The sequence below is a fragment of the Melospiza georgiana genome, chromosome 14 (genome assembly GCF_028018845.1).
Source record: "Melospiza georgiana isolate bMelGeo1 chromosome 14, bMelGeo1.pri, whole genome shotgun sequence".
Taxonomy (NCBI): domain Eukaryota; kingdom Metazoa; phylum Chordata; class Aves; order Passeriformes; family Passerellidae; genus Melospiza; species Melospiza georgiana.
The window spans coordinates 1569536-1586019 of NC_080443.1; the positions used below are offsets into that span (position 1 = coordinate 1569536).

A 16484-nucleotide genomic window follows, 5' to 3' on the forward strand; every position below is an offset into this window, starting at 1 on the left:
GGTGAGGTGAGTGGAGATGGTACATCCCTGAGACTTTTTCTGCTTTTGCTCTTTTATCTGTTAGAGAAACCTCTTTTACTTGCTTCTGTTCAACTCAGATCTTAAGGCAGTGGATGCTGAACCTCTCACATCTAGGACACCTAAGGGGGAGGAAAGAATTTGTACGTATTTATTTTTTTTTTTTTAGTGTTGGAAAATATCTCAACGTACGTGGAGCAGGTTAATGGCTCTCAAGTTCTAGTAATGCTGAGCAGAATTCATGTTAAGAGGCTTGAGTTTTTTCAAATAAACTTGTTTTTTTTACAATTTACCTATCAAATGTTGAACTTCTTTCTTAGAAGTGAGATTTCTGTGCGCCAGATCGCATAGATTCAGGGTCAATTTTGAGGATAGGGTGAGGGAGACTGTGGTAGGGCCTGACTCTACACGTGCTGCTCGAGCACCCTGTGGAAGCTGGGCACATACTGAGAGGGTGAGATGCCCCCTTCCAGCTGGAAGAGGAGGCTTTGCTCAGCAGTAGGATGGCAACAGCATAGTGTCCTCATGCACTCTAGTTTTAGAAACCTATAAAAAGCCTCAAGAACTGCCTTGATTGTGAGGGGGAGAGACGTGCACTTAAAAGTCTGAATAGTGTGCAGATCCTCTTGCTGTTTCCTTCCAAGCTGAGTGGAACCACCCCTGTATGGGCCTGAAACTAAATGAGGGGTTAAATGAAGGTGGTCTTGAGGGAGTTGTTCTGGGGTCTCTGAGTCTGTGGCAGCTTCAAGCCCTGCATTGCAACTGCTCTCCTTGCTCTCCCTTGTCTGCAAGGCCCATTTTGCTTTTTTTGGTCTAAATATCTCATAAAGCACCCTGAATTGTTGGGGTTTTTTTAAAGACTGTAGATTATTAAGCCAGGGGAGTATTTTGCAAAAGAGGATGTAGAGTTACTGAGCTGTGGTATTGCAAAGCCAGGTAATTGTATTTTTATAGATGGGGTGTCTGGTGGACCCCCAGAGAGATGGGCTCACATCACAATAACCAACCTCTGGGAAATGTGCCCTGTTATCCAAGTTTTTGTATCTACAGACAAGGTCCCCTCTGTGTGTGGGGTGGTCTCTGGTGGGATTCAGACAGAGCTGCAGGAGGGCCTGGGCTCTTCTGCCATATCAAACATTGGTGATGCCTGTTGGGAAGAGCATCTGTTCTGTGAAATGCAGAATGAGCTCAGCTCTATTCTGAGGGTCCCTACCTCTTGTGGTCATTGGGGGTCCTGTCTGGGCTGTGTCCACAGCTGACACGGGTGTTCCTGCAGCCAGGGCCAGTGGAAGAGGCTCACTTAGCTAGGGCAGGAAGCCAACCTTGCTTCTAAGAAAAAAAGTGTTTAAATAATTTCCTGCTGCTTGGATGTGGCTGGCTGGGAACACTTCAGTAGTAAATCCTGGTTGTTCTCTACTGGTGAGCTCCATGCCCTCTCTGGAGCTGGGTGTCCGCCCTGTCCTTGTTCCAGGCTCTCCTGTGGGACTTGTTCCTCTGATCCGATGCTGTGGAAATGCAGGTAAGAGTGGAAGGTTGGACTGGGAGGAGAAACTTGCTCTTGCCCTGTATTAGGCTAGAAACAAAGTGCCCTGATTGGGGTGGAGCACAGTCCTTGCTATGGCAGGTGTGGCATATGGGGGATGTATGTATGGGAGAATATTTGTTTAATTGTGTTAGGAATTTACACGTTATTAAGGAAATTATGGGTTGCGGTAATTACATTTAGATATGGACAATATTGGACAAACTAGACTAGTGAAGAGCTTTTTTATTTTCAGCACATCAGTTTCAGGACATTGTTAGACAATGGAGACAGGATGTTAACGGCTCGCTGATCTACAGGGAATGCCCAGGAGGTGTGGCATTACAGCATAGCATAAAATCATCTCAGCTTAGAATTCACCCAATCACACATAGAACAACACATATTGACAAGAATTCTATCTAATCATATGAAACACACGTGATGGTAGGTAAAACAAAGACTGGTTCATAAGAGACAAAGAACAGAGCTCTATTCATGCTAACCTTCTAAAGATGTACATTAAATAACCTTGTTACCATCCATAAACCAATTCTACAGAAGCCTATTGTTATTTGTCACGTATACTCTGCTACTTAAAAAACTTTTCTGCTGTATTTGCAATGCTAGCAAAACTTCAGTCTGAGGCCTATACTTTTTTAACCATTTCCTAAAAACCCTCTAACTTTATGGATTCCAGCAATTCACCAAAATGTGGGGGGTGTATATATGGGAAAATATATGTCTAATTGTGTCAGGAACTTACGCATTACTAAGGAAACCGTGGGCTGCGGCAACTACGTCCAGATATGGACAACACTGGACAAACCAGACCAGTGAAGAGTTTTTTTTATTTTCAGCACATCAGTTTCAGGACATTGTTAGACAATGGAGACAGGATGTTAACAGCTCGCTGATCTACAGAAAATGCTAAAGACATAGAACATTACAGCATAACGTAAAACTATCTCAACTTAAATTTCAACCAATTATACATAAAACAACACATATTGACAAAAATTCTGTCTAATCATATAAAACACACGTAATAGTAAGTAAAACAAAAACTGATTCATAAAAAAGAAAAAACAAAACTCCATTTATACTAACCTTCTAAAAATATACATTAAATAACCTTGTTACCATCCATAAACCAATTCTACAGAAGCCTATTGTTATTTGTCACGTATACTCTGCTACTTAAAAAACTTTTCTGCTGTATTTACAATACTAACAAAACTTCAATCTAAAACCTATACTTTTTTAACCGTTTCCTAAAAACCCTCTAACTTTATAAATTCCAACATGGCACCCCTTCAGGGCACAGCCTCAGGGGCTGCCCCTGTGCCTGCTCCTGGTTCAGCTCTCAGGAGCAGGAGAGCTATATTTAGTCATGTTATTTCTGCAAGCAAAGTTATCTACAGTGCTGGGAAGTACATGACCTGGGCTCCCAGAGCCTCTCTCAGGGCTATGTACCTGTAAAACAGGAGCTAAAATTAGGCACAGGGATCGAAAAGGAGATGGGAGCCCTGGCTTTACCCATGATGGTGGCTGAGTGGACAGTGGATGCCCAAAGCAGCCCTTGTGCTCCAGGGCTGCCCTGCAGGCTGAACCCATTGTGCTGCCTAACTGGAGGAGATGGAGATCTGCTGGATGTGGTTCCTTTGCAAAGGACCACAGTACATCTGTGGGGACATATGTGCTTCCCTGCTCCCCGTGCCAGGAGTTGGGAGGAGTGGGAGTATTGCTGGCCAGATTCCCACCATTCTTCCACAGGTTTCCTTTATGCACCTGGCCACGTTGCCTTCCTTCCTCCAGGGACAGCAAAATAAAATTCTCTTCATGGCGAGCAGAATTGAGGAAATACTTGGGAGCTAATTCCCCTGGAGTTTGTTTTCCCAAACATCTGAAGTTGCCAGCCAGGATTGCTCAGCAGCAGCTGGGGGGGGTTGAGGGGCTCCTAGAGGAGCAGGCTGTGCTCCAGCTGCTGGACTGGAACTGCTGCTGGCTGCTGACTGCTGGTGGCAGCCAGGCCTCTTGATGGTGGGAGTGGGATAAGGCAGGCAGACCTCAGCTGTCCTCCCTCTTTTCCCTTCTTCCCTCTGTGAGCCCTCTGAACACACTGGTTCTGGGCTGGGAGGCTGCTGCTGCCTCTGCTGTGCTGTTGGGCCACCCTCCATTGCCAAATGCACCCCAAACCCACGGCTGCCTGGAGCCCGTTTTCCCCACCCTGTGGGGCCATGGTGCCTGTGGTTCTGCAAGAGGCCTGGCAGGCCCACAGCCCTTCACCAACAGACATTCCCAGCCTCCTGAAACAGAAACAGCCTAATCCTCCCCACAACACATCACAGTCCCCTTCCTGGGGAGAGGGGAGCCTGGCTGCAGAGCTCATTCGTGTGACAAGCACGAGGAGGGGATCTGGGTCCCTGCCTGCTCCTGCTCTGCCCAGGGACTTTTTCAGTTATTTTGGGAGATTTGGGTTGTGCTGAGTGTGCATCTCTGTCCAAGCACTCTGGGCTGCTACTCTGCAAACAAATGCTGCTGTTCCCAGCTGCTGCCAAGATGCTGGTGGGGCCCGGCAGGGTGGGCAGCTGCTGGCAAAGGCCGGTCAGTCCCATGGCCTGCACTGCCTCTGGCTGGGGCTGTCTGCCCTGGCTGGGACAGAGGCAGAGAGAATTAGAGAATCATGGAGTGGTTTGGGTTGGAAGAGACCTTAAAGCTCACCTCATTCCCCTCCATGACATGGGCAGGGCCACTTTTTCACTAGACCAGGCTGCTGCAAGCCCCATCAGCCTGGCTTTGAACACTTCCAAGAAATGGCAGGGTGATCAGTGCCACCCACATTGCTACTGCTAGCTGCCACCTTCCTGCTGCAGGTGGGTGTGTGGGGATGACCACAGCTGTGCAGTGCCCATCCTGACTCCCACAGAGGCCTTGAGATGAGCCATGGCTGCAGAGACACTTCCTCCAGCATCACTCAAACCACCCTGCCAGCAGCTGTGCTGACAGGCCCAGTAAGTGCTCTCTGTTAGCCTGATTAAATCAGTCAAAACCTGAGGAGAGATTTTAAATAAATTCACCAGGCTTTGGGTCAGCAAAATGCAAATGAAGTAAAGATGCAGCTCATAGGAATCTGCAAGAAGTGGCTGTTTCTTTACCTCATGGAGCTCAAGGAGAGTGGAAGACATCAGGTCCTCAATCTCTGATGGAGGTCTAAGAACTTTTCAAATACTACCAAGTATGTTTGAAAGCTTCAATGTGTTCAGTAGATGCTGGAGTGACACCTTTTCTACATGCTGTAAAAAAACCCCCAATTCTACTTCCTAACATGCTTGGACTTTTCTGAAATATCTAGCAGCCCTACACAGGGTTTTCAGAACAGACTTGGGTTCTTAAGTATTATTTTCTGACGGGGATATTGAAATTTTCTAGTCTGAATTTAAAGCCATTATCCTGATGAATATAAAAGTAAGATGAAATGGAGGTAAAAATAAAAACCCCCATGGATATTTGAGTTTAGTTATGTAGCACTCTGATTTCACTTTCTTACCTCTCCCTTCCCCAAGAACCATTTCCATCACCCAGCCTGGGGTTTGGGAGCCTGGCAGTAACACAGGGGCACAGTGTGTGCTGCAGTCTGCTGAGAACACACATGCTCAACATCCCAATTTTGCAAGTTTACGTAAATTTCCCCGTTTGTGCTTCAAAGTGTTCCATGGCATCACGCAGCATAAAAGAGCAGCCGAGACAAGCAGTGCATCTGACCTTTCTGAAGCATTGCAGAACCCATTGAAATTAGCCACTCATAATGAAGATAAATGTTATCCAGTCAAGCCTACTTGTTGATTTTATGATACTTTGCATGTTTTGGAACAGATGGAAAAAGAAGAGCCTTTTGTTGTCATTGCAGGTGTCACTAGTACAGCTCATTCGGTGTATTGACAACAAAGCATTTTTAAATAACTCTTTGTCTGTGTGTTTCAGTAGGCAAAGCACTGGCTAAAAAAAAGATTTTTATCAGTACCACTAGAAACAAAAGGAAAAAAAAAATATTCACATTATTCCTTTGGTACCAGGCTTTCCCGGCCATTGCAAACCTGTTGCAAGTTTTCCTCAAAAGCCACCACGCACCACGGGTGGAGGAGAGTGGCGCTGGGTCCCCAGGTGCAGCACGGCTGGGCAGGCGGGAGCTGCGCGTCCTCGCCGGCCTCGCTGCAGCCAGGGGCAGGCACAGCCACCCCAGAGGGTGCTGCAGGCCGGCTCCGCACACGGCTGCACTCCCAGACACAATCCCGGCTCTTTTCCCGTGAGGAGCACTCTGTGAGTGTTCCCGGGTGAGCTCTGGGAGCGTGCAAACAGAGACACCGGGCTGGGCTCAGTAACAGAGCCTCAGGGGCCTCGGAGCGTTCCCAGCTTTAGAGAAGGGACCAGGAAAAGGAACCCAACGAGTGAGGCCAGGACACTGGGCTGGCAGTGCGTGGGTCCCCGGCGGTGTGCCAGGCCAGTGGGAGCTCAGCTCAGGCACAGCAGGGCCAAGCAGTGGGAGCTCAGCTCAGGCACGGGAGGGCCGGGCCACAGCGGGGCCGGGGCAGTTGGAGCTCAGCTCAGCTCAGGCACGGGAGGGCCGGGGCAGTTGGAGCTCAGCTCAGGCACGGGAGGGCCGGGGCAGTTGGAGCTCACCTCAGGCACGGGAGGGCCGGGGCAGTTGAAGCTCAGCCCAGGCACGGCAGGGCCGGGGCAGTGGGAGCTCACCTCAGGCACGGCAGGGCCGGGGCAGTGGGAGCTCACCTCAGGCACGGCAGGGCCGGGCCACAGCGGGGCCGGGGCAGTGGGAGCTCAGCTCAGGCACGGGAGGGCCGGGCCACAGCGGGGCCAGGGCAGTGGGAGCTCAGCTCAGGCACGGGAGGGCCGGGGCAGTTGGGGCTCAGCTGAGGCACGGCAGGGCCGGGGCGGTGGGAGCTCACCTCAGGCACGGGAGGGCCGGGCCACAGCGGGAGCTCAGCTCAGGCACGGTGGGGCCGGGGCACAGCGGGGCCGGGGCAGTGGGAGCTCAGCTCAGGCACGGGAGGGCCAGGGCAGTTGGAGCTCAGCTGAGGTACGGCAGGGCCGGGGCAGTTGGAGCTCAGCTCAGGCACGGCGGGGCCGGGGCACGGCGGGGCCAGGGCAGTGGGAGCTCAGCTCAGGCACGGGAGGGCCGGGGCAGTGGGAACTCACCTCAGGCACGGCAGGGCCGGGGCAGTTGGAGCTCAGCTCAGGCACGGCAGGGCCAGGGCAGTTGGAGCTCAGCTCAGGCACGGCGGGGCCGGGTCACAGCGGGGCCAGGGCAGTGGGAGCTCAGCTCAGGCACGGCGGGGCCGGGGCACAGCAAGACCTCGTCCCCAGGGCCGGCCGGGGCTGCACTCGCCGGAGCCTCCCCTGCACCAGCCCGGCCAGAGGGGACCGAGTGTGGCACCGAGGGCCTCCCAGAACGGGCACTGGCTCTGCGGCGGGCAGGGTAGCGGGCACCCAGCCCCTCATGGGCACTCCTTGCCGCTTTTCCCCTCCCGGAGCCGCTGGCCGAGCCCCAGGCGCCCGCTGGGCCCGGCTCCCGGGGCTGGGGCTGGGCTTGAGGGACAGCGCATCCCCCAGCCTCGGTCTGCTCATCCTGAGCTGGGCACGATCCATGGGTGGGACAGGAGCATCTGCTTCCCCCATTCCTTTGTGTGGAAAGCAAAAAAAAATGTTGCAAGATTCACACTAGGGGCCAGTCCCGACATCCAACAGCAGGCGGCCAAGGAGAGGTTTCTGTCTATCGCCTGAAATGAAACAGAGTTGGGATCTTGTTGTTCACTTCTGCCTGGAAAGTCCTTTTCCTCATCTGAAATAGTCCCATTCCTCATCTGAAATAGTCCCATTCCTCTTCTAACATAGTCCCATTCCGTGTCTGAAAGCTTCTGTGTGTCTGGCCTAGAACACACAACCCACATGAGAGCAAGGAGAGCTCAACCCTGTGCTTTCCTTGGGACTTTCCCCTGGAAAACTTCTTTGCTGTGTTGTTTTGAAATGTGTTACTGCAGGGAACGCACTCTACATTTTAAAGTAATTTTTAAGTTCTGTGTCTAATGGCAAACCCCAGGGTGAGCCTGGGTGCTGGCAGGAAGCAGAACTGGCTGCCAGCACATCAACAGCAGGGATGGAGCTCCAGCCAGCCCTTGGGGCTCCATCTGGGACCAGGGACAGGAGCCAAGGAGCTGTGGCAGGGGAGCAGAGTTATCGCAGGCTCATCTTCAGGAAATTTCTTAGAGGCATTTTCACTAACATACAAAAAAAAAAAAAGTTTTTTACACAGAGAAAATGGACTTCATTTTCTATCCCCACTAAAGGATATGTAAAGCTCAGTACAGTAAATATATAATGGTGTTTAAAAGGAAGCAGCATCCAAATTATTAAAATTGCACTTGGATTTTCTGTAAATACTAAATAATTTTCAACTGTAATCATCATTTCTACACTCCAAAGATTGACACAATTACAATTAATACTTAGATGGGAAGTAATTATATGGTTCTTACTGCTATATAATTTATACCATTACTGAGTCATATGCACATGATGAGATATAAGGTAAGCATGCATTTTTTGCTAAGTAGATGACAGTAAATATGTATGTTGCTAAAATGAGACAATTCTTTTGCAGTTCAGCAAGATTTTCAATATTCTCAGTACACTACACCCAAAAGAACAAAAATTCACCATTTTGCACTGCAGAACTGCTGGCACGCATTGCTAGAAGGTAAGGCTCTATTTCACATTTGTGTTTTTAACAGGGAGAGCTGCTCCTCTCCATAAAGTTTTCATTTCAAGAGTGTGGGGGTATGCACAGCACCCTGCAATGAGAGAAACAACCCTCTGCCCCAGCTCAGAGGGGCAGAGATGCACAGAAGTGCCTCAGTCAGGTTTACTGGCAGGGCAGTGGGCAGAGAGGGAAGCACAGGGGGCTCTGTGCAGAATGGGATTGCAGAATGGGATTGGCTTCCATCTGCCTTTTGTTTTCTAGTCACTTCTAGTTTTGAAATTTTGAAGTGAATTGTTTTTATACTTGGGTGCTTTGTGAAACCCGCCTTAGCCTTTTTGATCAAGGAGGAGAGTTTGGATGCAGTTGGGTCCAGAAGTGCCCTGCAGGGGAACCAGGCTCTGCTGGGACTTCTCTGTGTGGATCCACCTCTGCCTTCTCTGGTGGCATATGGGAGCCCTCCTCGGTCACCACTCAGGCTAAGTTTAGCCATAGCCACTGACCTTTGGGGATGGTGGGTGTGCTGTGACACCCAGCTGCCCTTTTTCAGCAGAAACAGGGGTGTCCTGTTCGGCTCGTGCATGGGGACTTACTTCCCCTCAGTATTTCTGCATTTAATATCCTCGGTGTGCAGCTCCAGCTCTAGGTGGCCTGGGGCTTCCTGGGATTTTGCAGTGCTGGGGTTGCACTCCAGCAACCCAGATGCTTTGGGAGCTCTGCCTGTGCAGATAAGTCCTGCCTGCTGTCACAGACACTGCCTGTCCTTTCCAGCTTAGGTCAGGGTGTCACGTCTTAAATTTGTCGCTTAAAAATGTGTGCTGACTGCTGACTGAGCTCTTAAAGGCCAGCTGCAGTCTGAGCGTGTGCTTTGGAGTGGCCCACTGTGCTGGTGATCCTGGGCTGCTCTCACCTCATGATCAACTTTCTCCGTGGTGGTGGGGGCACTGGTGCTATGCCAGCCTTGCAAACAGAGCTTGGGCCGTGCAGTTGTGTGCCAGGAGCAGGGATTGTGCTTTCAGCTGAGGCAATGCTTTGTCCTTTGCAGGTCTTTGATCCCCAACTGAGTCATCGCCGACTTGATTCAAGATGCCCCCCATCGGAGGCCCTGCAGGATACACTCCCCCTGAAGGAGGATGGGGATGGGCTGTGGTCGTCGGAGCCTTCATTTCCATTGGCTTTTCCTATGCCTTCCCCAAATCTATCACAGTGTTCTTCAAAGAAATTGAGGTCATCTTCAATGCCTCCAGCAGCAAAGTGTCCTGGATCTCCTCCATCATGCTGGCTGTTATGTATGCAGGAGGTAAGTGGGGTGGAGGCAGTGGTACTTGTGCTCCTGCATCACAGCACAAGATGCTGCTCTCCTGCTGGGACTGGTGATTCCCACCTGGCTGTGGTGACAACAACCAAAATTTTGCTAACACTTTGAATTCTCTCCTTATCTGAGAGCAAAACCGCCCTTGATGAGTTTTCTTAAAGGAGGCTGCTCAGAAAGTTCCATTTAATGCCCAGAATGCAAAAACCGGGTTAATGTGTCCTCTGCAAAGCTGTAAAATCTTTCCGGGGAATTATGACTTGTGTAATTCTGCCCTTGTCCTTGTTACAGTGAGTTGCAGGTGCTGTGTCTACTCCCAGCATCCTCCTGAAGACCAGGGAGCTGCTCTGCCACATGTGGCAATGTGGCAACTCTGCTCTTAGGGGCACTTTCAGATAAGACATTGATTTTTATTTTTTTTTCAATTCAGGGAATAGTGGGTGTATGTAGGCATCTGTCCTCAGTTTCTTGTCAGCACAGTTGTGCTTGGAGTGCACTGAAGCCTCGTGCCACATGTTACTGCTTGCTGGTGCCAAGCAGTGCTGTAGGCAGCTTGTGCTGATTGAGAATGGGAGTGTGCACTGGAAGTGCAGAGACACGAGCAGAATAAGGCAAACCCACATAAACTAAAACAGCTCCACTCCCTCCCCTGTCCTTCAGAAGCTGCCTTTTGAAGACTTTTAACTCTCTAGCTGGGTACTTCATGCATGTTTTTATGGGCAAACAGCATGCAGTGTTCCTGGTCTCCAGAGCCTGGGGTCTTGTATGTGCCTGCAAACACAGTCTTGTGCTGGGCTGAAAGAAACACTGTGAGCCTGCTGTTGTGGCCACTTCAGAGGCAAATGGGAGCTTGTCCCTGCTGCCAGTCCCCAGCTGGCAGGTTGCCTGCAGCCTTGTTGGATTTGTGCATCCAAAGGAGCTGACGTCAGCTCCCGGCTCAGCACGAGGCTTTTCCTCTGCAGGCTCTGCTTTGTCCTCGCTCAGCTGGCGAAGCGACCAGCACGTTTCCCTGCTCCAGTGTTGTAACAAGCTTGTAAACCCTGTAACTGCCTTAATGAGACCCAATCTGGGCCATTCCTCCTCTCCCAATAGCTCAGAGCTGGCTCTTCTGGGGGCACTGTCTGGAGCTGCCTGGCAGCAGGGGTAAGAGCTCCCTCCTCCAGTACTGGAGTAGCAGTTGTCCCCATGTCCCCCTCCCTCCATGATGATTCTGTCCCTCCTGCTTTCACTGAGCTGTAGCCATTAAATTCCAGCATCTGCTGGTCTTGGTCTGCTTGGCCATATGCTGGTGGCAGAGATGCTGAAAGTACCCCAGATCTACCTGGGTGCATTTTTCCCTAGAAGGTGGTCAAGTACTGAACAGGCTTCCCAGAACAGTGGCCACAGCCCCAAGGCTGCCAGAGCTCAAGGAGCATTTTGGACAATACTCTCAAGCAGAAGGTGGGATTGTTGGGGTTGTCCTTTGAAGAGCCAGGAGTTGGACTCGATCCTTGAGGATCGCTTCCATCTCAGAACTTTTTATTCATCCCCCAGCTGCTGAAGCACTGGAATTGCTGCTGCCCCATTCATTCCTGCCTGAAACCAGACCCTTTACAGAGTCTGAACTGGAGCAGTCCCAGTGTGCATCCCATTTTCCCTGTCTCCTAGGACACCTGCCTGCTTGGAGGCTGAAAAAGTAGTTCATCCTCTGGAGTAGTAAAATCTCACAGAGCTGGGGCAGCTTCTGTCCTGGCTAGGGCTAGGTGTGAGGAAGCAGCACATTTCCCTCCAGCTGCCCTGTGCAGTCACCATCAGGATGCATGGATGTCCTGGTGACAAATGCTCCTTTGTCAGCCCCATGTTGGGATTAGATTCCATTATTTACATGTTTTTGGCAGCTTGAGCAATCAAGTTCGATCAGGTAACGTTTAGTCAAAAACACTTCCAGTGAATCTAGGAAACCGGTATGGGTATTGTTTTCCTTTAGAAAAGGAGGGGATGAGGAGAATTGCCCTAGAGTACCTGGCACTGCCCAGCTGCGTGGCTTCCTGCTGATTGCCCTGGCCCTGTGGAGCCTGCTATTTTCAGGGGGACTTCCCGGAAGAAAGGCTGTGGCTGCATTTAGACTCTTCAGGGCCATCACATTTGCTGAGTTCAAGGTTCAGGTTTTGCAAAGTGCTGAGTGCTCTGTGCACCTTGTGGTGTGGCAGCTCCCAGGTGCTGCTGCTGCCCCCTCTCACAGGAGCCAGAGCCATGGCCCATCCCTGGTGGCATTGCACTGGAGCTTCTGGTAGCAGAGAGCAGAATGCTGTGAGGCTGGGAGCAGACTCTGCAGCACCAAGGCTTCTGTAACCTGCTCCAGGCTTTGTTTAAACTGGGCAAAAAGGTCAAGTACCGTCCAAGGACCCATGAATAACATGTTGACAACCTCTCTGTCTGTTAATGGCAGAGCAAGGTCTGTTAATATTCAATGGATGTTCATTCAGTGAATTTAAATACATTTTAGTGTCTGTAGAGCATGCTTGGCAGTCTCTAATCACTGTTTGCTTTGGATTAAAGCGCCTGATACTGAAGCACTTAAAAGGGCAATTGGCCCCTGTCTGCATTAGGGATAGCAGTGAAAACAGAAGCACCCCTTCTCCTGGGGCACTGCTGCTTCTCCCCAAGCCCGGAGGAGCTCCACTTGCACCCAGAGAAGGTGTTTCCTCACAGCTTCATCTGGTCTTGCTCAGAAACCTCTGTCAGGAGATGTGCAGTTGCTTTGTGGCTGAGACCCCAGCTCATGGTGAGTGGGTGGCTGCAAGCAGGGCAGAGCCCCCAGTGCAGCATGAGGCAGGTGGCTTCGGCCTGTCCCAAAGTCCTGTCTCTGGGGGCAGGTGGTGGCCGGGCAGCTCCTCTTTCAGCCCACAGAAGGCAACTTGCTCACAGAAGTCAAAGCTTTCTGTGTTTCCATAATTTTCTCTCTCTTATTGGTTGGTTTAGATTAGATATTTAGGAAGAAATTCTTCCATGAGGATGATGAGGCCCTGGCACAGAGAAGCCTAGAAAAGCTGTGTCTTCTCCATCCCTGGAAATGGCCAAGAGCGGGTTGGATTGCAGCAACCTGTTCTAGTAGGAAATGTGCCTGCCCAGGGCAAGGAGCTGGAACAAGATGATCTTTAAGGTCCCTTCCAACCCAAACCATTTTGTGATTCTCTTGTCTCCAGCTGCCTCTGAACCTTCTGTCCTTTCCCCTTACCCCGGTTCCCTCCCTGGGAGAAACAAAGCTGTGTGAAAGCTGGAATCATCTGGCAGTAAAGATGCAGTGTGCTTGTGTGTGTATTTGGTCTGTCATGCAAAGATAACTCCTCTCTGGTGCATCTCCTTTGTTTGCCCAGGTCCCATTAGCAGCATCCTGGTGAACAAGTACGGCAGCCGGCCCATCATACTGGTAGGCGGCTGCCTCTCCGGCTTAGGGCTGACCGCAGCCTCCTTCTGCAACTCGGTGGAGGGGCTCTACTTCTGTATTGGGGTCATAGGGGGTAAGTGACAGCTCTGCCCTAGGGGGGCAGTGAAAGGAGCAACTTCAACCCAGTAATTATGAGTTGATGTCTGAATTTGCATGAGTTCTGGTTCTTGTCGCTGCCTGGGTGCCTCTTTAGCTGGCAGCAGGGGCTGACTCCTGCTTACGCCAGCTGGGAAGTGGGTGAGTCAGTTGTTGGAATGGACTGTCTGGGGCACTGGTGGAATCACCATCCCTGGAAGTGTTCAAAAAGCATGTGGATGTCACACTTGGGGCATGGGTTAATGGGGACCTGGCAGTGCTGGGGGGATGGTTGGACTCCATTTTCTTAGAGGACTTTTCTAACCTAAATGATTCCATGATTCTAAGTTGGAAATGGAGCTGTGAACTCCCCAGAAGTAAAACCCCACTTGTCCTACTAGCCCTTCTGCCAGTGCTGCTGGAGGCACCCCAGACTTGAGCCCCTTATCTCTCTCCTGCAGGTCTTGGACTTGCCTTCAACCTGAACCCTGCCTTAACCATGATTGGCAAGTACTTCTTTAAGAGGCGCCCACTGGCCAATGGGCTGGCAATGGCAGGCAGCCCTGTCTTCCTCTCTACCCTGGCACCCCTCAACCAGTTCTTCTTTGGCATATTTGGCTGGCGTGGCAGCTTCCTCATCCTGGGTAGCCTCCTGCTGAACTGCTGCGTGGCTGGATCCCTGATGCGGCCCATAGGTCCCAAGCCAGTTCAGAAGAAGGAGACAAATAAGGAAGCACAGCAGGAGGATGGGAAAGCGGGGAAAAAGGATGATGGTGACACCAGCACAGACCTCACTGATGGAAAGGCCAAGCAAGAGAAGGGCTCAGTCTTCAAGACAATCAACAAATTCTTGGACCTGACTCTATTCAAACACAGGGGCTTCCTGCTCTATCTGTCAGGCAATGTAATAATGTTCTTCGGGGTGTTTGCTCCCTTGGTCTTCCTCAGCAATTATGCAAAGAGCAAGAAGATTCCTAGTGACTCGGCAGCCTTCCTGCTCTCCATACTGGCCTTTGTGGACATGTTTGCCAGACCTTCCATGGGACTGGTGGCAAACACCAAGTGGGTCAGACCCCGCATCCAATATTTCTTTGCCATTGCTATTATTTACAATGGTGTTTGCCACATCTTGCTCCCCATGTCCCCCAACTATACTGGCTTCTGCATTTATGCTGGCTTCTTTGGCTACGCCTTTGGCTGGCTGAGCTCGGTTCTCTTTGAGACCCTGATGGACCTGGTGGGAGCTCAGCGGTTCTCCAGTGCTGTTGGCCTGGTGACCATCGTGGAGTGCTGCCCTGTTCTTCTGGGACCCCCTGTGCTAGGTAGGATGTGCTGTGCCTGGAGAACTCACTTGAGGGCATGGTTTTAGTGGGGTGGTGCTGGGTTGGTGATTGAACTTTGATCTTAAAGGTCTTTCCCAACCTTAATGATTCTATGGTTCTTTGAGTCTGGCTGTCCTGCCTGGACTTGCTGAGTGGTGGTGGGTTCCCTTGAGCCATGGGCAGCCCATGGCACTGGGGCAGTAGTCTGTAGACCACTGAGGAATGGCCAAGGAAGTGGGATCTGAACCCGTGGCACAGGGTAGGGGAGCAGGGAGTAAAGGAATGTGGGACAGGTCCTTGTCTGAATGTGAGGGTGATGGGCTTGGGCTGCTCTTGGGAATATCTTCATGACCTGGAGCTGCTTTGGGGGCTTCTTGCTGAACTGTACACTCTTGTCTTTTAGGGAAACTCAATGACATGTATGGTGACTACAAGTACACATACTGGGCCTGTGGGATTGTCCTGATCATCGCCGGGACCTACCTCTTCATCGGGATGGGCATCAACTATCGCCTGGTGGCCAAGGAGGAGAAAGCGAAGAAGGAAAGGATGGAGGACGAGACCAACACTGATGAGGCTGGGAAGAAGAAAGAGGAAAAAGCTGATGCAGCCTCCTCACCTCAGAAGAATGTCAAAGAGCAGGAGAGCCGCATGTGAGGGACCAGTCTTAATCCCAGAGTGTCAGGGAAGTGCTGCTGCCCTGGTGTGGCAACCAGGGCAGAGCTCTGCTGGCACTGGGGGGCTGTAAGAAGTGTTTAAACCTGGTGTTCATTTTAAAACAGGCTCTGAATTGTCTTTCCATCTGTGTTAAAGGTAACAGGACTACACATGCAGTATCCTCGTGTGTCCAGGGGCAGGGGGCTTTTATAGGCTGGCTTTTTAACAGTAACATGAATGTACTAATATGTGCCTTACAGTCTCCATATCTAGCTGGATCTGAACGAGCCTTAACTCTAAACTGTGCTTTAGCTTGGGTTGGGGGGCAGGGGGATATGTGTGTGTTTTGGGGAGTTTTCTTGTTAAAAAGCCATAAAAAGCAGGATACTGGATTTGTTGAAGCATAATGGGCTTCAGGGCCAGCCCCGGATGAATACTGCTTCATACACTTCTTACTGCAGGTCCTCTGCAGGGGAGATGCAGGCATGGGGCAAGGTGCTCCTTAACCCTCATGCCCAGTGCCTCCCGGCTCTTTAGGTGGTCTTTAGGTATGTTTTGAAAACTCTTTAGCTATTGTAGTTCTTTAAAATCCCTGTTTTTGTAGCTGTTCTCTCATGGGATGTTCAGGTTGAAGAAAGATGGCTGGGGTTCTTGTTGGGCAGTGTCACCCACTCCAGGGCTTGCCCAAGCCTTCCTTGGGGACTGTTGGAGTCCCCCCTGCCTCCCCACTCTGCCTCAATAGTGCCTCTTCTCAGCCCAGTGCCAGGTGATGTGAAATGGGCTCAGGTTGTGCTGCTGGCATTCACGCTGCTGGTGGCTGTGCTGGCCCATCCTGCCCATGGGGTGGGCTTCCACCAGAGCATCCCATCCAGCCAGGTGTTTTGGGTGCCTGGCCTTGGGCAGAGCGGTGAGGTGAGTGGACATGGTACATCCCTGAGACTTTTTCTGCTTTTGCTCTTTTATCTGTTAGAGAAACCTCTTTTACTTGCTTCTGTTCAACTGAGATCTTAAGGCAGTGGATGCTGAACCTCTCACATCTAGGACACCTAAGGGGGAGGAAAGAATTTGTACGTATTTATTTTTTAGTGTTGGAAAACATCTCAACGTACGTGGAGCAGGTTAATGGCTCTCAAGTTCTAGTAATGTTGAGCAGAATTCATGTTAAGAGGCTTGAGTTTTTTCAAATAAACTTGTTTTTTTTACAATTTACCTATCAAATGTTGAACTTCTTTCTTAGAAGTGAGATTTCTGTGTGCCAGATCGCATAGATTCAGGGTCAATTTTGAGGATAGGGTGAGGGAGGCTGTGGTAGGGCCTGACTCTACACTTGCTGCTCGAGCACCCTGTGGAAGCTGGGCACATACTGAGAGGGTGAGATG

General features: G+C 50.8%; 1 protein-coding gene across 1 annotated transcript; it reads left to right on the forward strand.

The window, feature by feature from the left end:
• The first annotated feature begins 8225 nt into the window (after window positions 1-8225).
• Window positions 8226-15635, forward strand: LOC131089393 (monocarboxylate transporter 1-like). The gene is made up of 5 exons (XM_058034115.1): window positions 8226-8312; window positions 9358-9612; window positions 12981-13124; window positions 13588-14448; window positions 14852-15635. Exons 2-5 carry the CDS (start codon window positions 9399-9401, stop codon window positions 15103-15105), a joined length of 1473 nt encoding a protein of 490 aa, XP_057890098.1. The 5' UTR covers window positions 8226-8312; window positions 9358-9398; the 3' UTR covers window positions 15106-15635.
• Window positions 15636-16484: the final 849 nt, after the last annotated feature.

Excerpts from the sequence above, each read along its gene's own strand:
- LOC131089393 (XM_058034115.1), top strand. The coding sequence starts at position 9,399 with ATGCCCCCCATCGGAGGCCCTGCAGGATACACTCCCCCTGAAGGAGGA. Across the intron at positions 9,613-12,980 it reads GGCTGTTATGTATGCAGGAG|GTCCCATTAGCAGCATCCTG; the intron begins GTAAGTGGGGTG and ends TTGTTTGCCCAG. Across the intron at positions 13,125-13,587 it reads CTGTATTGGGGTCATAGGGG|GTCTTGGACTTGCCTTCAAC; the intron begins GTAAGTGACAGC and ends TCTCTCCTGCAG.